The 20470-nt window shown below is 40.2% G+C and overlaps 3 protein-coding genes across 3 annotated transcripts; all 3 read left to right on the top strand.

Annotated features, from left to right (window-relative positions):
• The first annotated feature begins 10068 nt into the window (after positions 1–10068).
• LOC112194672 lies at positions 10069–11019 on the top strand. Its single transcript, XM_024334890.1, has one exon. The coding sequence runs from the start codon at positions 10069–10071 to the stop codon at positions 11017–11019; it is 951 nt and encodes a 316-aa protein (XP_024190658.1).
• A 907-nt stretch (positions 11020–11926) lies between these two features.
• LOC112194671 lies at positions 11927–13631 on the top strand. The gene is made up of 4 exons (XM_024334888.1): positions 11927–12242; positions 12333–12529; positions 12621–12870; positions 13072–13631. The coding sequence occupies exons 1-4, from the start codon at positions 11927–11929 to the stop codon at positions 13629–13631; spliced, it is 1323 nt and encodes a 440-aa protein (XP_024190656.1).
• Positions 13632–17266: 3635 nt separating this feature from the next.
• LOC112194670 lies at positions 17267–18193 on the top strand. The gene has a single exon (XM_024334887.1). It carries the CDS (start codon positions 17267–17269, stop codon positions 18191–18193), a length of 927 nt encoding a protein of 308 aa, XP_024190655.1.
• Positions 18194–20470: the final 2277 nt, after the last annotated feature.

The following is a 20470-nucleotide window of genomic DNA, read 5'->3' as shown; positions in this document are numbered from 1 at the left end:
TCGCACAACAACTTTCATTTAGGTATATATGATATATAAATCCATTACCTTTTTTTTTTTGTGATTAGGTATATGATTTGTTTCTTCGTGTTCTTCAACTTTCATTCGGCTCACTCTTCTTCCATAATCAGCTTTCTCTCTCCCAAGTAATAAAGGTCAGGCCCTAATTCTCGAATCTTGTTCATAATACTATTGGGTTCTCTTAGTTTCCTTTGGTGTGTTTCTATTTGTGTATGAACTGAGAATTGTTTGGTTGATGAGGATTAGAAAAGGGTATTTGTGATTCTGTTGTTTGTGTTTTGTGGTGGGGTTTGTTAAGTAATGGAGAAGGTAAAGTGAACCTAAGTTAGAGGGTTGGTTTTCTGGAATACCCAATTGATGGAAATAGAATAGAATAGATTCTTTTCTCTATTTGATTCTGGGCTTGTTTTGTTTGTGCTTGATTTTCATTATGTATGATGGATGCTGTAAGTTGGAATTATGAATTTTGGGTTGTTTCAATTATTCTGCTCCATTGTAATTCTTTTCTTAACTGATCCATTATTTTGTTGTTACTTCATTTTGGTCTTGCTCATACAAAAATGGTGAACAAACATTATACAACTTTAGGGGTCTTGTTCCTGTAACATGTCTACTAAGCCTTTCCTGGGTCGTCTCATGATTGTAAGTTATTCACTAATTATGCATGAAGTTGCTACTTTTGTGCTGGTTTTGTTAGTCGATGATTTGCTGGGGTGGGTAGGCTATGTTTCAGTTACCTATTTCTAACTTAAGAGGATTAAAATAATGGTACTTGTAGGCATGGTAAAGACTGTTTTAATACCTTTAACCTTGTCATTGCTTTTTTCCTTCTGTTGAAGTTGCATTATATAACCACAAACCAAGTCAATTGGCAATGGGTCAGAAGCCTAGAATTCTATGCTCTAACGTAAAACATAAGAGTGACCTGATATTTATGTTAGCTTTATTGTTGTATGCGTTAGTTGTTTACCTTTACTTTTCATGGTGCATTTGAATAACCAATGCCCTTGAGGCTGCAAAAGGTTCTTCCACTACAATAATTTCTTCTACAGCAAAAGCTTCTTCTTCTGCAAATGAACACTTCCTGCCTATTTGGCTCACAAGTCTTATAGTTTAGTTTTAGTACTTATAAAAAAGGTGGCCATAAAAATCGAGAAAATGCTAAAGGGTAACTTTTAGTCCACAGCGTGTTGTATTTGCAAAAACAAATCTATACTCCATTTCTCATCCATTTAAAAGATCAGTGCATCAGAAATATTAGGGAAGCAGTTAGCATGTCAACTATGGGGCATTATGCATTTTAGACTTTTCAACATTGGTATTGGTTATGCTTTTCCTTTAACTCTTTTTCTAGCAACCAAACAAAGTAATTTTATTTGTAAGCTTCTTTTTCAGGTGATGAATTGGACAGACAATATCCAAATTATACTGCTTTTTTTTCTTTCCCTTAAACAAATCAAATCAAATATACAAATATGAACGACTAACATGCATGACTGATTATCTGCTTATGGCATCGTCTTCAAGCCCCAAAAATTGTGTCACACCACCTATGCCAAAATCTTCCTCTCATCCAACCCAACAAATTTCACAACTACATCAAAGTCTGAAATGTATGAATTGACCGGAAATCACCTTGAAAATTTGGGAAAAAAACCCTAGAATTTCAATTGCTCGATTCATCCTCCTCACTTTGAATCAATTTAAGCTACTTCGAGGGATTATGTCAGTCGCAAGGGCTTCAAAACCCAACAAGAATCGTCGCCAGAGGTGGCCAGAAACGTGAGTTTCGACAAGGTACCCAAAACAGTGTCGTCACTCATTTTTTGCTTCTATTCGCCGTTGTGGGTGATCGTACGTGGAGGGTGAGGCTGGAAATAGGGCCAGCGTGAGGCATCATTCCAGATGGGATCTGTTCGCATGTTTGGAGTGGCTTGATGACGGTGGAACTTACCGGGTTGTGAATTTGGGTTCGGGTTGGAGGTTGGGTCTGGGATAGAGAAGCTTACCAAAGTGAATTCTTTTTATAGAAATTTTCCCTAAACAGTAACATTTGCTTTTTAGACCATAACTTTCACATACGAACTCTGATTTGAGCATTCCACAAAAAGGCCAATTCACAAAATAAAATAAAAGGAAAAGAAATTTAACAAAATAATGAAAATAAAAAAAATAAAAAAAGTCGATGTTGTAGGAGAATAGAATTGTGTTTATTATTGATAATAGGAGCCCTTTATATAGGGAGTTTACAGAGTACACAAAAGATAACAGAATCGGAATACAATTAGTATACCTAGGGTACTTTCCTATTACAACTCTAAACCTTAGTTTGAAGAGGCACACATTATGTCGATATCCTTCAACACTCCCCCTTGTGCCGCTCAAACTTGGTGATGACGCTTTAATTGTTGCCTCGTTAAAAACCTTGCCAGGTAACAAAAACCCTGTGGGACAAAAATAACCCTGGTCCAAGGACAAAAAGAGAACAACACGTCCTTCACTCTTCGAGATCGAACATGTAGACATCATGCCTCCCCCTGATGTCAATATCTCCCCCTGATTGCTACAATCATGGGAGTTCGGATAACTTTTTCAATCCGATGCTCTTCACATGTTTCTCGAAAGTGGATTTTGGTAACGACTTAGTAAATAAGTCTGCTACATTATCCTCTTATCGGATTTGGTTCACTTCAGTATTTAGAAATGCTTGTTGTCATTTCGATGGAGGGGAGGAGGAGCATGGAAGGTGGCATTTTGCCTTGTGGGGTCCGATCCCACACTTTCGTCATCTCTTTTCTCTGTAGAGATAGAACAAGCCCATATCAATCATACCTCTCAAATATCGAAAGATTGTCTTTATACCAATCTAATGGTGTTGCGTTGGCGCGGGGCTATATCTAGCCAACAAGTTCATAATAATTGAGGTGTCCGGTCTTGTATTGTGCTAAGTACAATAATGCGCCTATTGTACATAAGTAAGCACTTTCGCTATTAACACGTCTTCGTCATCATCCCTGGGACGAAATGGATCCCTTTTAGGGCTAAGACTACGAACGACCATGGTGCATCTTTGACTTTATCAAAAATGTCTATTGACACGGTATACAAGTTCTGAATCTAGACAAAACCGTGGTCTCCCAAGGTCATTCCTCTCAAACTCGGATTTCAGGTGTTCAGCGGTTTCCCTTAACTCTCAAGGGTTCCAATTATGTTTATCAACATAAACCGCGACCATTGCAAATCTGGAACTTGTCATGGAAACGCGTGGGCATAGTTCATCATATCTCTTCCCAATCAAGTAGTCATTTTAGTAAGCATTTCAACCTCGTTGCAAATGCGCTCCGTGGTATAGAGCCTCTTGACTTGGGTAAATGAAGTCCACAAGAACCTTCATTATATTCCGTATCTAGATCCCCATAAAGATACGTAGTGACCACATTCGTAAGCTGCATGTTCAGTTATTTGGAAGCTACCAAACTGACAAGGTAGTGGAGTGCAATGGCATCCATTACTAGAGAATATGTCTTCTCGTAGTCGATTCCAGGGCGTTGTGAGAAACTTTGCGCCATAAGGTGAGATTGCCATCTCTTTTTCTCATCACGCTATCTAACGAAGACATATTAATGTCAATAGGTTTTATGCTAGGAGGTGTTGGCATCTCAGGCACGAAATCCTTCCTCTTCGTTAGTGAATCCAATTCAACCTGGATCGTATCTTTCCATTTAGGCCAATTTTCTCTACGTTGTCATTCTTCAACGGAGTAAGGTTCAATGTCATTGGTCTCAATAATTCCACGTCCACATGTACACTAGTGTAGTTCGTAGAGATCTCTATATTTTCAGGAATTGGTTCTATCATTGAGGCGTCCCCCAACGATGTCTCTTGGACATAACCACAATCCAAAATATTCTCATGAGATGGATTATGAGTATCAATGATCAATGGATCAAGTTGTGCCAAACTCGCTCTCTTCTTAGGGCGAGAATCCATCGAACCTATGGGTCTCCTACTCTCTCTAGCGGAACCCATGGCCTATGACGCCATTATGCCACCTTTGTGGCGTCACCATACTACCATCCATGGTAGTGGTGCAGTACCCATCTTCTCTGGGTGGCACCATGTCCTCTTGTGGGGACATCAATCCTTGTAGGCATGTCTGCAGCAGGTATATGTGATCTCGTCACTTTTAGGGGATCAAGATGAGACATAGTAGGGACAGACCACGACAATTCCTGTCGTTCCTGTTGAACATTGACGTTCTAATCTCCCCTAACGACGGGAAGACTGTCTCATCAAAGTGACAATTCGCAAATCCAGCGAAATAGAGATCGCCTGTCAAGGGTTCTACATAGCGGACTTATAGTTGGAGACTCATGTCCAACAAATATATATATATATATATATATATATATGCATTCATTGCAATGACTCATGTTGATGCGCTGTGGCGACGCAATTGGCACATGAACCGCACACTCAAATATGCATAAATACGAGATATTAAACTCGAACCCAGTCACTAGCTGTAACGCAAATAAAAGTTGAGTGGCTGCTATGAGTCGTAGACGAATTAGCATAGCTGCATGCGTTATTGCATTACCCAAGCGGAAATATTGGTGCGCATTACCAATGTCCGGGCTACCATTGTAGTCATTTAATGGTGGCTTTTCCGCGAGACCAATTGGGTGTGTACCTGGGAATATGATGCTTGATATCAATACCCAATGATATGCAATAGTCATCGAAAACTGTCGATGTAAACTCTCTAGCATTATCAAGTCAAATTGACTGAATGGGATGATCTGGGTAGTGAGCCCGTAGCCATATGTTATGTGCTAGGAGTGTAGTATAAGCAGCATTACGAGTGGATAATGGCACAACACGTGACCAGCGTGTTTGCGTATCAACCAACACCATAAAACATCTATATGGTCCGCAAGTTGGTTGATCAAATCCATAGAATTCCCTTAGATTCTTTGTGAGAATGGAATTATTTCCTCAATCTCCTTTGCATAGGATGGTCTCAATCCTAAATAACAGGCTTTACAGAACGAAACATGGGCTTTGGTGAAGCCATAGTGTCACAATAGACTTGAGAAGTAGATAGAGGAGTTTATGGCGTCAATGCCATGTATCTGCCGCAGGGGGTAGGCGGCACTGGCCATGTATGGCCGGTCTTTGCACAATCATGGCGCCATGAGGCCCATGTGCAGCTCCTCGAACCAATTCTTGGTTCTTACTTTTCTTCGTTCTGAAAATGGATGTCCGTGTAAAGTCTTTAATACACAGATCATCATGTCAAAGCCTATATGTGTCAAGATCCCATAAGTCATCTCTCATGACATAGTTGGATTCAATAACTCAAATAGTGGTTGCATACAACCCACTAGAGCGACACATAAGTTTCTCTAATACTCGTTTATGTTCGTAGTCATTAGAGGTGATGCAAATGAACTCTGTCCATTCTCATAATGTGTTTCCACATGAAAACCATTGGCTCTTATAATAAAGTTCGAATTAAGGTATGTCGAAGACATTAAGTAAAAGAATTGACACTTTATTAATAGCCAATGATTACATCAAAGTTTCCAAAGTCTAATCCAAAATAAAATCAAAGTAAGACACATTGTAGTCACTCTATCCGTTTGGTAACTCCAATCAAATATGACCAGAAAAGTAGAGAGAGATGTTGGTGGAGCGAGGCTCTCTTAAGTACCAATAATCTCAATGACTTTCCTAGACATCATATTTTATTGGGTCTGCCACATAAGAAAGAGTTAAGACAATTGTCATTTATTGACTAAGGCAAATTGCCATTACAAAAGTTCTTGGAAAAAGAAAAAGGACTAATCTAATCAAAGTCTGTTGCATCCATGTGCACTTCGTCTTCATCTTTGAAGTCCTCTATGGTGAGATTGACATCTCCACCATCTTCTTCTTCTTTTGCAAGGTACACTTCTTGCTCTCTCAGGTCCCTATATGCCCTGTATCTTTCAGCTAGTTCCTCACTTGCCTTGCATTGCTTGAACCAATGCTCAATTGATCCACATCGATGACACTAATCATTGCGGTTGCCTCCCTTTAATTGAGGTGCATGTTGTGCACGTTGCGGGCGTTCCCTAGGAGGGTTGGTGCCACCACCACGACCCATTGAGCCACCATTACGGCTAGGGATACCACGACCCCCTCTCCCACGTGTTTCATTACCACCACGTGTATCCACACCAAACTTGCGGTTTCCTTCCTGGTTAGGGCGGTTATATGGGCTCATACGTCCCTCATGTCCCCCATTCTTAGGGTACCGCTCCTTGCGCCCTCCTTTGGGCGCATTATAATTCGCCTCATGAACGCTCTTAGTTCCAATGGGCCTTGAATTATAATTCCTCACGAGTATGTTATCATGTTTCTAGGCTACAGATATAATATTGATAAGCTGATGAAACCTCGTGATCCGTCCAGCATTGACTTCAGTACGGTATTGCTTTGATACCACAATGGCTGAAACGGGGAAGGTGGAGAGAGTTTTCTCAATTAGCTCTTGCTTTGTGATAGGTTGTCCACAAAACCTCAACATGGACTGTATGCGAAGAGCTTCTGAATTATATTCAGCAACAAACTTGAAGTCAGCAAAGCGCAGATTGTTCCATTGAACCTTCAAGTCAGGGAGGAGGGAATCTTGGACATTGCCAAAGCGCTCTTCTAGCGCTACCCATAGCTCTCTTGCATTCTTGATCGACATATACTCCAATCTGAGTGCCTTATCCATATGGCGTCGCATCAAGATAACTGTTTGAGCATGCTTTGTAGATGTTCTGTTGAACTCAATATCCGGGTTAGGTGCCTGGATTATGGGTAATATTCCCTTGGAAGTGAGATGATTCTCAACATCGGTTACTCAACTGTGGTAATCCGAGCCTGTTGAGTCAAGCATGGGAAAGTCGAGTCTAGGTTCATTCGACATCCTGAAAATAAGAAGAGAAGATATATTAGTTTCAGAGTTAAACTTCCACGAAAACTAAAATAATGAGATTTCCGAGCTATGCTACCAAGAAATCAATTTCCAAGAATCTCTTTTGGATTAGACCAAACAATGATGTTTTAATATGGTCACAATTTGATGCTTACGGACGCTCTTAGTCCAAGCATTGTGAACGCTCTTAGTTCACACGAACACTCCTAGTTCGTTTAATTATGAACACCCTTAGTTCATACGAACACTCTTAGTTCGTTAAGCGTGAATCCCCACAATTCCGCTTTGTTAAATACTCAAAATCATTTGGCAACATATATTCCAATATTATGCAGAAAATAAAATGAATTTAAATATAAGAAAGCAGGAACTTTAATCGTAAAAACTTACTTGATAATTTGAAGTTTTGCTTCACAATTCTTTATACACGCGCGTGTTGATACAGGCGTGTAGCTAAATTAGAATTGCTGTAATTTGGTTGGAAATTGGCAGTTGGTGGGCTGCCCTTCTCCCTTCCTCCTTTTTTTCTTTTTCTTCCTCCTTTTTTTTTTTTTTTTTCTTCGGGCCCAGCCCTTCTCCCCTTTTTTTTTCTTTTCTTTCCGGGTCCCTCCTTTTTTCTTTCGGGTCTTCTTCCCTTTTTTTTTTTTTTTTTTTTTTTTTTTTTTTTTTTTTCTGGTCTTCCTCTCTTTTCTTTCTTCTGCTCTTCCTCTCCTAATCTGCAGGTGGCGGGGCAGGGATGCTGCGGCGGCGGTGGTGCGATATTGCTGGGTGCAGTAGGAGGCCTGTGAGTGGAGGAGCAGGGTGAGCAGCAGGGCCGTGCTGGGCTGTGGGCTGGTGTGTGGGCTGCTGCAGGCTGGTGTGCAGCAGGGAGATGCAGGGGCTTGCGGTTTGCGGCAGAAGGATGGGGTAGAGCGTAAGGCTGCTGTGGGAGGCTGGCAGGAGCAGGTGCGGTGTTGGGTTTGCAGTTGCTGCTGGTGAGGTTCGGCCTCTCCCCCCTTTTTTTTTTGTTTTGTTTTGGGTTGGCGGCAGAGAGGAAAAGGTTTTTTTTTTTTTTTTTTTTTTTTTTTTTTTTTTTTTTTTTTTTTTTTTCTGAAGCTAGGGTTAGAACTCGTGCTGATAACGTGTTGTAGGAGAATAGAATTGTGTTTATTATTGATAATAGGAGCCCTTTATATAGGGAGTTTACAGAGTACACAAAAGGTAACAGAATCGGAATACAATTAGTATACCTAGGGTACTTTCCTATTACAACTCTAAACCCTAGTTTGAAGAGGCACACATTATGTCGATATCCTTCAACAGTTGAGCAGTTTTCTCTACATATGGTAAAATAACTGCTCATGTAGTTATCCACATCCATAGGGTGTGTTTGTTGTCTAGTTACTAATGAATCTTTTAGAAAAAATTTCTTCTCGTGCAACTACTATTGCATATTTAAAAGCTTATTAAAAAAAAAGCTTAAAAAAAAAGCAGTTATTTTTTATTATTATTTGTTTTTTGAAATGTGATTTGGAACCCAATCTAACTTGGAGAATCAGCCCCACGACTGTACATATTATTAACAGAAGAAATATGGTACATTGTGGTGGACATGAAACCAAAGTCCCATGGAAAGGTACAATGATACTCGTAGAGCACATCCCAGATAATAGCAGGAGGCTCATCTCTCCATAAGTCATCTATACTATCGACATTAGCAAGGTATGAAAATCTATTTGCCGCACCATTTTGCTTCTCGGTATACATGGGCGAAGTGACAATAAGTAAAGCTAAGAGCCATACCATTTACAATCCTCAGTCACTCAACCAATAACAGAGAAATCATCTTCAGCCTTATGCATCATTCCAACGAGCACAACAGAATCACTTTCAACTTCAATTTCCATATAGCCTTGATGAATAGAAAGTAATAAACCTACTCGGAGAGCCTCAGCCTCCATATGTAAAGCTGATTGTACATGTGAAAAAGAACCAAGTCATAGCTGCGACACAAAGGCCATCTTCATCTCTAATAACCAACCCCACTCCACCACTGCCTTGATTTGCCCTATGTGCTCTATCTACATTTACTTTCATTCTTCTAGTAGGTGGGAGTGTCCACCTTGTAGCATCCCCTGAGGAATTTAGGCTAATTGGTCGAGCTAGGCATCGGGCTGAAAGACGGCCGCCTAGTCGGGCTAAGAGGGTCGTCCTGAGCACTGGTTCCTTTTTTTTTTTTTTTTAATAAACTCAAAGTCGAACTGAAGTCTCGAACCCAAAACTCTCTCAGAGTCAAAGTCGAAACCTAAGTACCTTTGTGGCTCTATCGAACACTCACTATCGCCATCTTTGCTCTCTCTCTCTCTCTCTCTCTCTCTCTCTCTCTCTCTCTCTCTCCGGCACGACCTTTCTCCCTCTCTCCAGCAAGGCCGCACGACTCATCTCTCTGTCTGTGCAGAATTGGTTAGTTGAATTTCTGGGTTTTGAATCAATCTGTTGTGGGTTTTAGATAGATCTGTTTCTCACTCTTTCATGAATTTCTGGGTTTTCATTTCAAGTATCGAACTCAGCAGCCTCACCTTCAACTAGTCGCTTTCTTGAGTTCTTGGTTCGATTTAATCGATTTAGAAATCTTCAATTTCTGGGTAAGTTGCTGCCATGCTTAGTTGCTTTTGGTTCGAATAATGATTATTGAATATTGTTTTTGGTTGGATTGAATGAATATTGAATATGTTTGATGGTTCTGTTTTCGACTTGAATTAGATATATTTAGACTTTGATAATGTCTAACCCGGTGACTGGTTTGTCATTCATGAATGCTATGTATGTTGTGTCATCCATGAATCCATGATGCTGTGCTGCTGTTTGATTAATAGAATTTGTGTTTATCTGAGATAGAGATAGACATATAGTGATATTCTGAAGTTGTGTTTGATTAACAGAAGTTACTGTTTCTAATAAAAGTTGCTGTTAAAAAAAAAAAAAAAACAGAAGTAGAAGGAGAAGGAAGATGAAAGTACACTAATAATGTTTAGGGTTTAGGTAAAGACAAGAGGTTTAGGGTTGGCTGCAGCGGCGCCTCCGCCGTTCTGACCACCATGGGTGAATCTCAGGTGGTCTGCCCTTGGGCTTTCTTAGGCCCTTTGTCTGACAAGGAGTCCGAATGCATTGCTCCTGCACCAAAACCTCAAAAGCCAAAAACCTTTGCGTCAATTGTTGCAGGGTGTGATGAAACTCATATTCCAATAAATACGCTTGCTGCACCGACCATCCGTGGAGAAACAGTGTACGTCAAGATTAATGAGCAGATTTATCAAGAGCAGTTGAGGGCTTGCCGTACTAATCTCATTGGTCGTCTTCTTTTGCGTAAGGGATCACCACCGATGAAGACTGAAACTTTAAAGCTTTCTTTACAATCGCTTTGGCAGCCAGTAGGACCCTGGCATTTGGTCCCCATCGGCAAAGGGTACTTCGACATTCATTTCAACTCTGAGGTTGATATGCACAAGGCATGGGGTGGTGGGACATGTACGCTTGAGTCGGGGATATTTCGTTTGTCACAGTGGAAACCAGATTTCAAGCCAGGGGAGGTTCTCCCTCAAACTCATGCCCAAATCTGGATTCGTATCTCGGGTCTAAGTCAAGAGTACTGGCATCACCATCATATTCTTGAAATTGCTCATAGGGTTGGTACTCCACTACAATTAGATGCAGCGACGAAGGAGCAGCGTTTTGGGTACTATGCAAGGGTTTTGGTGGATGTCGATCTTTTGGGTACCCTCCCAAATTCCATTACGGTGGAAAGAGATAACCATTGCTTCCCTGTTGGTATTGAGTATGAAAACCTTCCTCCACAATGCAATCATTGTGGCCTCATCGGTCATGAGCGACGAGTTTGCCAGCATTTTAGGCCAACTGGGAATCCGATTAAAAAGACGGTGCATCAACGTAAAGAAGTTCGTCACGAATATAGAGTTAAGAGCAAAGAGACTGTGCCTGTGCCAGTTGTGCAGCAAGTTAATGAAGCTCTGGAGAACACAAGGATTTGAATGTGCCTGGCCATCCCACTCAACAATTGGTGGCCCACGAGACTGAACAAAGTGGACAGCGGAACCTTGCTCCAATGGCTCCGGTTGTTCATCCTAATGAACCTAATGTTGAGAAGAGTAACACTAGTATTCATGAGGTTCATATTGAGCAGTCTTCCAAAGCTGAGGACGATTTAGCTATTATAGACTGTGTGAATAATATTGTGGAAGGTGTAGCTTCTGAATATATTGACCATATTGTTGATCAGGTGATGATGGAGAATGACAACCCTATTGACGGAGTGGTGGAGGATGTTCAGTCAGATGATTGTGGTGATGATTTTAATGGTAGAAATACTCCTAACCGGTCTTGGAATGAGATTTTGGATGAAGAATGTGAGGCTAATACTGTTGCTCCTATAAGCCAGCCCCCGAGCTTTGGTCCACAGGATTCTAGAGCAGCATTAGAAGTGGATGAAGTGGCTCGGTTTGTTAATGGAGAAGATGTTGACGGTTTTATTCCTGTTTTGACAAAGTCACAGCAAAAAGCTCAGGCAAAGCAGTTGAAGAAAATGACTTTGGCTTCTAGTACTAGAACTACTCCTTACCCTTCCCGGGTTTGTCATAAGCCTCAAAAGCTCTGATGAAGCTTCTTTATTGGAATATAAGGGGAATTGGTAATTCTGATTCCCGTAATGAACTTTCAAATATCTGTGGTCAGTATCATCCCGATTTGGTATGTATTTCAAAACCAATGATTTCTTTTGACATGATTCCCACTTCTTATTGGGATTCTTTAAATTTACGGCTTATTTCTATGAATGTACGGGGCAATCTTTTTCCTCATATCTGGCTCCTGGGAACATCACATATTTCTACTTCTTCAATAATCCTCTCTTCTGAGCAATAGATTACTATTCAAGTCAACATGGAGGGGGTACTATCTCAGTTTTCTTTTATTTATGCTGCTACTACGGCTCTGAAGCGTAAAAGCCTTTGGTCAGATTTATTGCATCTTCGGCAGAATACATCTGTTCCTTGGATGGTGATTGGGGACTTTAACGCCGTTTTAGGTGCCCATGAATGCTTGGGTGGGCAACCTCCTATTCGTTCATCTTGTGAGGATTTCAGAAGTGTCACTGAGCTTTGTGATTTTTCTCATATGGATACTTCAGGGGCTTTCTTTACGTGGGCTAGGGGTCATGGGCGAAGTCATATTGAACGCCGCCTTGATCGTGCTTTATGTGATACTTGCTAGAATGAGTCCTGGCAGTTAACAAGTTGCATTGCACTTCCACGAGTGGTTTCAGATCATAATGCTCTTTTGTTCTCAGCTAATAGGAATTTTATTGGGGGACCAAAGCCCTTCAAATTTCAATCAATGTGGCTTCTTCATCCTTCTTTTCAGGACCTTGTAGCGAATTATTGGAGAACTACTACTCCTGCTGGTTGCCCAATGTATGTCACTCTGCAAAAGCTTACAGCTTTGAAGCTATGCCTCAAGCATTGGAATTACAGTGTCTTTGGGAATGTTCATAGATTTTTGGAAGAAGCTCGAGCCAAGCTAGCTGATATTCAACAAACTATTTCTTCAAATGGGTTTTCTGAACATCTTTTTGCAGCTGAAGTCGAGGCCGGCCAAAACAGCGATGCTTGATGCAACTCGGCGTCAAGAAGCATTTTGGAGGGATAGGGCCAAGGTTAAGTGGCTTACAGATGGGGACAAATGCACCTCTTTCTTTCATGCCTATGCTAGAAACAAGACCGCCAGAGCTAGCATAAATTGTCTTCATGATGGTCATTCTCTTCTAACTGACTTGGAAGACATATCCAATCATGTTGTAACCTTTTACCAATCATTATATGGCCCAGGTACGCCTCCTAGGGGAATTGATGAGATATGTGATATTATTCCTACCTTAATTACAGGTGAAGAAAATGCTATGCTTACAGCTATGCCGTCTCCATAAGAGATTAAACGTACTGTTTTCTCCATGAATCCCTCCAGTTCCCCAGGTCCTGATGGGTTTCCAGGTGCTTTCTATCATAATTGTTGGGATATTGTTGGCACAGATGTTGTAGCTTTTGTGCAATATTTCTTTCAGCATAACTGGTTGTACCCTAATGCCAATTCTAATTTTATTGTGCTTCTTCCAAAAGTTGAAGGTGCAAACTTAATTTCCCAATTTCGGCCAATTGCCTTGGTGTATTTTCTTTTCAAGATTATACCAAAAATTTTGGCTGATCGTTTGGGCCCTATTGCCTCACGTATTATCTCACCTAATCAATCTGCATTTCTGCCGGGACGTCGTATTTCTGATTGTATTGGTCTGGTCTCTGAGGGTTTCAATTTATTGGACAGGAAAACTAGAGGTGGTAATGTGGGTATCAAGGTTGATATTGCTAAAGCTTTTGATACCCTAAATTGGCAGTTCTTATTTCAGGTTCTCCATCAATTTGGTTTTTCGCCAGACTTCATGAATTATGTCAATACCATCCTTAATTCAGCAAGATTGTCAGTTATGATTAATGGTTCTCCAAAAGGTTATTTCCCTTGTGCTAGAGGAGCAAGGCAAGGGGACCCTTTATCCCCACTTTTATTTTGTATCGCTGAGGAGGCGCTGAGCAGATGACTTTCCTCTCTGTTTGCTTCTCAGCGTGTGAAACGTATATCCCTTCCTTGAGGTTGCTCCCTCACTCATGTCTTATCTGCAGATGATCTATTTATATTTTGACGCGGGGATATCTCTTCTCTCACTTGTCTGCAATCTTTTTTAGAGAGTTATGGTCAGGCTTCTGGGCAGCTAGTAAATAAAGAAAAGAGTACTTTTCATTTAGGAGATTCCTATGCTCATTGCCGTAGGCCAATACACCGTATATTGGGCTTTAAATGTGGAAGTGCCCCATTCACTTATTTGGGTGTCCCAATTTTCAAAGGTAAGCCTTGTCGGTTACATCTTCAAGCTCTGACAGATAAAGCAAAAGCTCGCCTTGTGGGTTGGATTGGGAAACTTCTATCTATGGCTAGGCGTGTTCAATTAGTTCATGATGTTTTTCAAAGTATGCTTCTTCATAGTTTCTCTACTTATCTCTGGCCGTCATCACTCATTAAATGCTTATCAGCTTGTGCTCGCAATTTCATATGGTCTGGGAACATAGCTATTAAAACGCTTGCCACTGTTTCCTGGAATCAAATTTGTGCACCAAAGAAAGAAGCTGGGCTTGGTCTTCGACATCTGAAAACTCTTAACTCTACAGCGCTTCTTCTTATGGGGTGGCGTGTTCTAACAGTTAATTCAGCATGGAGTATTTTTGCCCGTCGCCGATTCTCGATCTTCCATCATATGAAGATTAGATATTTTGGTTCTTCAATTTGGCATGGGTTAAAAGTTTATCTTTCCCTATTGTTTCAAAATTCCAAATGGCTCATTGGGGATGGACAATTAGTTCGATTTTGGACTGAAAAATGGCTTGATATACCCATTGTTGATAAGCTTCATGCTACGACTTATTCTGCTCATTTGACATCTACTATTGCTTCCTTTATCTCAGATCAAAGTTGGACTTTGCCGGCTCAATTTTGTCAAGCCTTCCCAGATTTGGCTAAAGAGATCATGCTAGTCCCCCTCCCTTTGGAACCTATTAGTGATTCTCTTGTTTGGGAGCATTCTGGTAATGGGACTCTTTCTTTTTCCTTTGCCTATGAACAGTTACGTCCAAAATTTTTATCGCCAACATGGGTTTCTTCAGTGTGGCGTAACTATATTCCTCCACGCTATTCTTTGCTAGCTTGGCGCTTATTTCATCATAAATTGCCTACAGATGATCAGCTTCAAAAGAGAGGTATTCCTATGGTGTCTGTTTGTCAGCTTTGTAATTTTGGTTTTACAGAGGATCAGACTCATCTCTTTTTCAATTGCTCTTTTGCTCAACATGTTTGGCAATGGTTGGCTTGCTGCTTTGGTTGTTCCTTGCCATCCAGTGGCTCTTTGCTAGATCTTTGGAATGCTTTCACTCACAAGCCCTTCTCTACTCAATTGAAAAATCTTTGGCTTGCAGGAGGCTTGTATGTAATTATGGCTATTTGGAAGTCTCGTAATAAGTTACGGTTTGAGAACAAAAAACCGTCTCTTATGCGTGTCTTCCGATCTATTAAAGCTTGGCTTCAATTTGTTGCTCCTCATACACCTGGTGACACCAATGGAGTCTTAGATGCCCAATTGCTTCTTGCATTGGGTGTGACACCAACCGCTAAAACCCGAAAAGAAAATCGGCTTGTTCTGTGGCACCCTCCTATTTCTCCTTGGATTAAGCTCAATACTAATGGTCTTGCTAAAGGAAATCTAGGTCCTGCAGCTTGTGGGGGTGTTTTTCGGGATTGTCAAGGTTGTTTCATTGGAGGTTTTAGCACGAGCCTTGGACATCATAATGCTTTCTTTTCAGAGCTTATGGCGGTAATTATTGGGGTTGAATTGGCTTTTCAGCTAGGTTGGCATTGTGTGTGGCTCGAATGTGACTCTACTAGTGTGGTTGACTATTTCTCTACACCATCTTTTGTCCCCCTGTGGCAGTTGCGCATCCTGTGGCTTAATTGTGTGGCTAGAACTTGTGTAATGTCTTTCTTTTCTTCTCATGTTCTTCGAGAAGGGAACACTGTCGCCAATAGGTTGGCTAATCTGGGTTTGTCTTCGCCATCTTTGGTTTGGCACACTTCCCCTCCTGTTGAAATTATTCCATTCCTACGTATGGACTCTCTGGGTTTTCCTTACTTTCGTCATGCTTAGCTGCTATTTGCTACAGACGAGATGCTCCAACCTGCAGCTCTTGGTTTTGATCAAACTGCACCTTTGTCATGTTGATGAGGATGCAGCAAATGCTGGTGCACAAAGGCTGGCCATGCAGGTGGTTTCCATGATCATGTTCTCTCTAATTTATATGTTCTCCGTGCACTAGTTTTGGCTAGTTTTACTATTTCCTTTTTGTTTTGCACCCTTTGACTATGGGTTTCTTTTTTTTTATTTGCTCTTGGGAAGGTTTTGGTTTGGTCCTCCTTCCCCTATTTGTATTGTTTTTTCTTCTTTTTAATAAATCTAAATGGAGGGACGGGCGGTGGGTTCCCGGTTGTGATAGCCCCCGTTACTTCGGGATTGTGGGTGGGCGTTTGACGCCCCAAATCGGCTTTCACAGAGGAGCTAATATCGCCTAATCCTCTATTTATTTAAAAAAAAAAAAAAAACAGAGGTTGTGTTTGACTAAGTGATTAACAGAAGTTGTTGTTTCATGAATGCTATGGTGGTGTTTGTTACTTTGCTTACTAGGCAGTAGCCCTTGCTCTGTATCTGTTTTGAACTTTCAAAATTATTAAATACTTTTCCTTTTTTAACTTAATTTCAGCATGCAGTTCTGATCATTTGGTAATTGAATATTTGTTTGCATCTATTTTGGTAATTGAATATTTGAAATGGTTGTTGAATATTTGTTTTTACTTGTTTAGGATAATGGCGGGCACTACATCTTCCTCGGCATCTAATGCAATGTCTTCAATGGGTAGATCATTAAAATGTGGTTCAGGTGATGTTGGATGGGAGTATGCGGAGTTGGCGGATGCTTCAAATTTGGATAGGTTGAGGTGTAAGTTGTGTGGGAAATTGGTGAGTGGTGGAATATATGGAATGAAGCAACATATTGCCCACATCAAGGAAACGTGGCTTCTTGTAAATAGTCTTCGGATGAGGATATAGCCAAATGCAAGAATGCTATTGAAGAGGCAAAGTCTAAGAAGAAACAAAATAGTATACATGAAGCAGGAGTGAGGCAAGAAGTCATTCTTGAAGGAGATGAAGACAATGAAGCGAGTCAAGGGACAACAAGAAAGCTGCATACTCTTGGGCCTATGGACCGTTTTGCATCCCCCATCGATCCGGATTCTTCAATGGATGGAAGTAGGAAGATGAGGCAACAAAATATCAATGATGCACTTTTCAAGCAAAGAACACATAGTGTGCATCAATACTTGGCTAGATGGGTGTATGAAGCCAGGATTCCTTTTCATGCCATTGATAATGATAGCTTCAAGAGATTTGTTGAAGCGGTTGGTCAATTTGGCCCGGGTTACCGACCTCCAAGCCAATATCAATTAAGGAAGCCACTATTGAAGAAAGAGGTAGAGAGAACTAAAAGTTCATTGAAGAAGCAAGAAGAAGAGCGGGCTTTGAATGGTTGCTCTATTATGACCGATGCTTAGAGCAATCAGAAAAGAAGAAGTATCATGAATTTGTGTGTCAATTATGCGGAAGGCACAACTTTTCTTTCTTCTAAGGAAGCATCGGATGAGACACACACCGGGACGTATATTTTTGAATATGTGGACAAGCGTATTGAAGAAATTGGGCCACAAAATGTGGTTCAAGTGGTGACGGACAATGCTTCAAATAACATGGCGGCGGGAGATTTGATGAAGTTGAAGAGGCCAAACATATTTTGGACTTCATGTACAACTCACACCTTGAATCTTATGCTTCAACGAATTGTCAACCAACCTAGATTCAAAGGGGTGATTGAGAAGGCAAAGAGCTTCACCATCTATATTTATGTACATCACAAGACTTTGGCATTGATGAGGAAGTTTACAAAGAAAAGAGATATAGTGAGGCCGGGAGTCACTAGATTTGCAACCGCTTTCCTCATTTTGCAAAGCTTGATGGAGAAGAAGAATGAGTTGAGAGCTATGATTACTAGTGATGAATGGAATGCAAGTAAGCATGCAAAGAGCGTAAAGGGGAAGGCGGCGGTGAATATTGTTTTGAGTGCTTCTTTTTGGAATGGGGTAAGTCTTTGCTTGAAGGTGTTTGCCCCTTTAGTCAAGGTGCTTCGCCTTGTTGATGGGGATAGAAAGCCATCAATGGGCTTTGTGTATGGAGAACTACTTAGAGCCAAAGAGGAGATTAAAATAGCATTCAAAGATCAAGAAGCTCACTATAGTCCAATCCTTGACATTGTTGATGGAAAAGCCCGTGGTCAACTTGATAGTCCATTGCATTTAGCAGGTTACCTCTTGAACCCTTACTATACATATGCCAATCCAAGCATTGAGAATGATAATGTGGTCATGGATGGGTTCTTCACTTGTGTTGAGGTATTCTTTCCCGATGACATTCAAACTCAAAGTTTGGTGACAAATGTAGAATTGCACTAGTATTTGAAGAAAGAGGGTGGATTTGGAAGAGCTTTGGCTAAGGCGGGATGTGCACAAAATTATGACAATTATAATTTGTTTTGTTTATAAGCTTATTTTTTTATATAGCCAATTGTTATTGTTTTGTTTGTTTTGTTTTTGGAGTTTGGCTAATTCATAATTGTTGTTTTGTTTATGTGTTTTTTTAGTTTTGTGGTGGAATATTTATGGAAACCTTGTACCAAAATTGCAAAGTATGGCTAAAAGGATACTTTCATCGACCACAAGCTCATCAGGATGTAAGAGAAATTGGAGCACTTTTGAGAGGGTAAGTACTTATTTAGTTATGCATTTTTGTAAGTTTATAAGCAAGTAGTAATGTAGTTTACTAACTTCGTATCAAAAAAAAAATGTAGTTTACTAACTAAATAAAAATTCATAATATACTAATTTTTTTTTTCTTTATGTAGATCCATACAAAGAAAAGGAATAGACTAGATACAACGAGGTTAAAAAATTTAGTCTATGTCCAATTCAATGTCAAGATCATCAACAAGAAGAGAAGAATGAAAGAGAAGAATGTGGATGTATTACTAGCATGCAAGTGAAGCTACTATGGCCCTAGGATGGATTGTGGATGGTGGTGATGAAGATGTAGATTCTAATCTTACTAGTGAAGTAGTTGGAGAGGGATTGGGATTGAGAGTGGATAGTCTCTTAGAGCCTATGAGAAGTTGTAGAATTCAAGAAATTAGAGAACTTCATGAGGAGGATTTTGTATCAGATGAAGAGGAAGAAGATGAGATGGATTTTGAGTTTGAGTCTGATGAGGAGGGAGTATTAGAGGGATATGGTGAAGAAGAATTTGAGGATTAGGCTTGGAAGAATCAAATTTGCAATTTTTTTGTTTATTTCTAAGAACTCATTATCTCATTGTTGTTGAACATTTTATCTATATTTTGAGTATTTTTACTATTTTCAAACATTATAATACCTTTTATATTTTTATTTATATAATTATATGTTATAAAAATAAAAATAAAATAAAATAAAAAAACCGTCTAGTCCCCAGCCTTCCGCCCGACTAGTGCCTAGCATTTTTTAGAATCTTGCTTAAATGTGAAAACAAAAGTATAAGCAACAAACTACCAATTGACAAACAGTCAAATACATAGAGAAATCCATCTTGCTGCATCTTTCTTTGAGAAGAAGAAGTTTGCAACAATCTAACTACCAACAAACTATCAGATAAAGAAACTTACAGTCAAAAACATAAAACTTCAACAAATCAATTACATACCTTGTTTACACGGATTGAGTTTCCATAAAGCTTGATAATATTAAGCACCTTGAACGCCACTCCACTTGCACCATTTTCCCAACCTATAGTAACTTGTAGATTCACCCATTTCAATTTGATACAAATTATGCCTAGAAAGCCAATAATTTAAACTTGAAAGAACGAAAGAACAATTCTTTTCATGGAGGAAAAAAATTGCAAACAGCCGCAAATACCAGCAAATAAGACATACTCCTCATTTTCCATCTCCAAGGCCACAATTGTTGAAAGTTCAAAAGCTCAGGCGTATTGTTTAAAAATGCAATTCAGCCTAAGGATCGCAAATTTTCGATAAATGCACTGGTCTAATGGCATGAGATATAAACACATTTGACTTACCACTTCTCTTTTTCTTTCTCATCTATTCATTCCCCATACAATCTCTTTGATACGATACACATATGTATAACTCCATAACCAATCACGACCCAATTCAAGTTACCAAATATGAAGCAAAACCCACAAATCCAAACAGACCAATTAAGACCTCAAACAAATACAGGAAGACTAAAAAGTGTTACCTTAACAGAAATGGTTTTAGCTAAAGCATCAAGGTCTTCAAGCAGTTTCCCAATTCTGACCTCATTCCAAGGATCCCCATACTGCTCCCTCAGTATAAAATCAGTAGAGAAATTGTAGGGAATTGCAGTCCTGCTCTGTGATGGACTCTTCTTTATCAATTGGCTCTGCGGAGGAGCGTCTACTAGTGGGTCCAAGAGCCTCTCGAACTTCAGAGACGTGACTTCCCACAGTGCCTGTGTCACTGGCGAGTGGAACATTCTGCATAACGATACCTGCACACATCGGATTTTGAAATTGAAAAGATTAGGGGAAATCAAAGATTGAGAGAGAGATGAAGGAGATAATTGAGACCCCCCACCCCCAAATTCAAATCCTTCTTCGCTCCATGTCCATCCCTCAAGCTCAATCCCACTCCCCATCCCATCTCCAAGCTCCGT

Source organism: Rosa chinensis, chromosome 3 (genome assembly GCF_002994745.2).
Source record: "Rosa chinensis cultivar Old Blush chromosome 3, RchiOBHm-V2, whole genome shotgun sequence".
Lineage (NCBI taxonomy): Eukaryota > Viridiplantae > Streptophyta > Magnoliopsida > Rosales > Rosaceae > Rosa > Rosa chinensis.
The sequence above is the reverse complement of the archived record's forward strand: the minus strand, read 5'-3'. Positions and strand labels throughout refer to the sequence as shown.

Excerpts from the sequence above, each read along its gene's own strand:
- LOC112194672 (XM_024334890.1), top strand. The coding sequence starts at position 10,069 with ATGGGTGAATCTCAGGTGGTCTGCCCTTGGGCTTTCTTAGGCCCTTTG.
- LOC112194670 (XM_024334887.1), top strand. The coding sequence starts at position 17,267 with ATGAATTTGTGTGTCAATTATGCGGAAGGCACAACTTTTCTTTCTTCT.
- LOC112194671 (XM_024334888.1), top strand. The coding sequence starts at position 11,927 with ATGGAGGGGGTACTATCTCAGTTTTCTTTTATTTATGCTGCTACTACG. Across the intron at positions 12,530-12,620 it reads ATTACAGTGTCTTTGGGAAT|CTGAAGTCGAGGCCGGCCAA; the intron begins GTTCATAGATTT and ends ATCTTTTTGCAG. Across the intron at positions 12,871-13,071 it reads CCAATCATTATATGGCCCAG|ATGTTGTAGCTTTTGTGCAA; the intron begins GTACGCCTCCTA and ends TTGTTGGCACAG.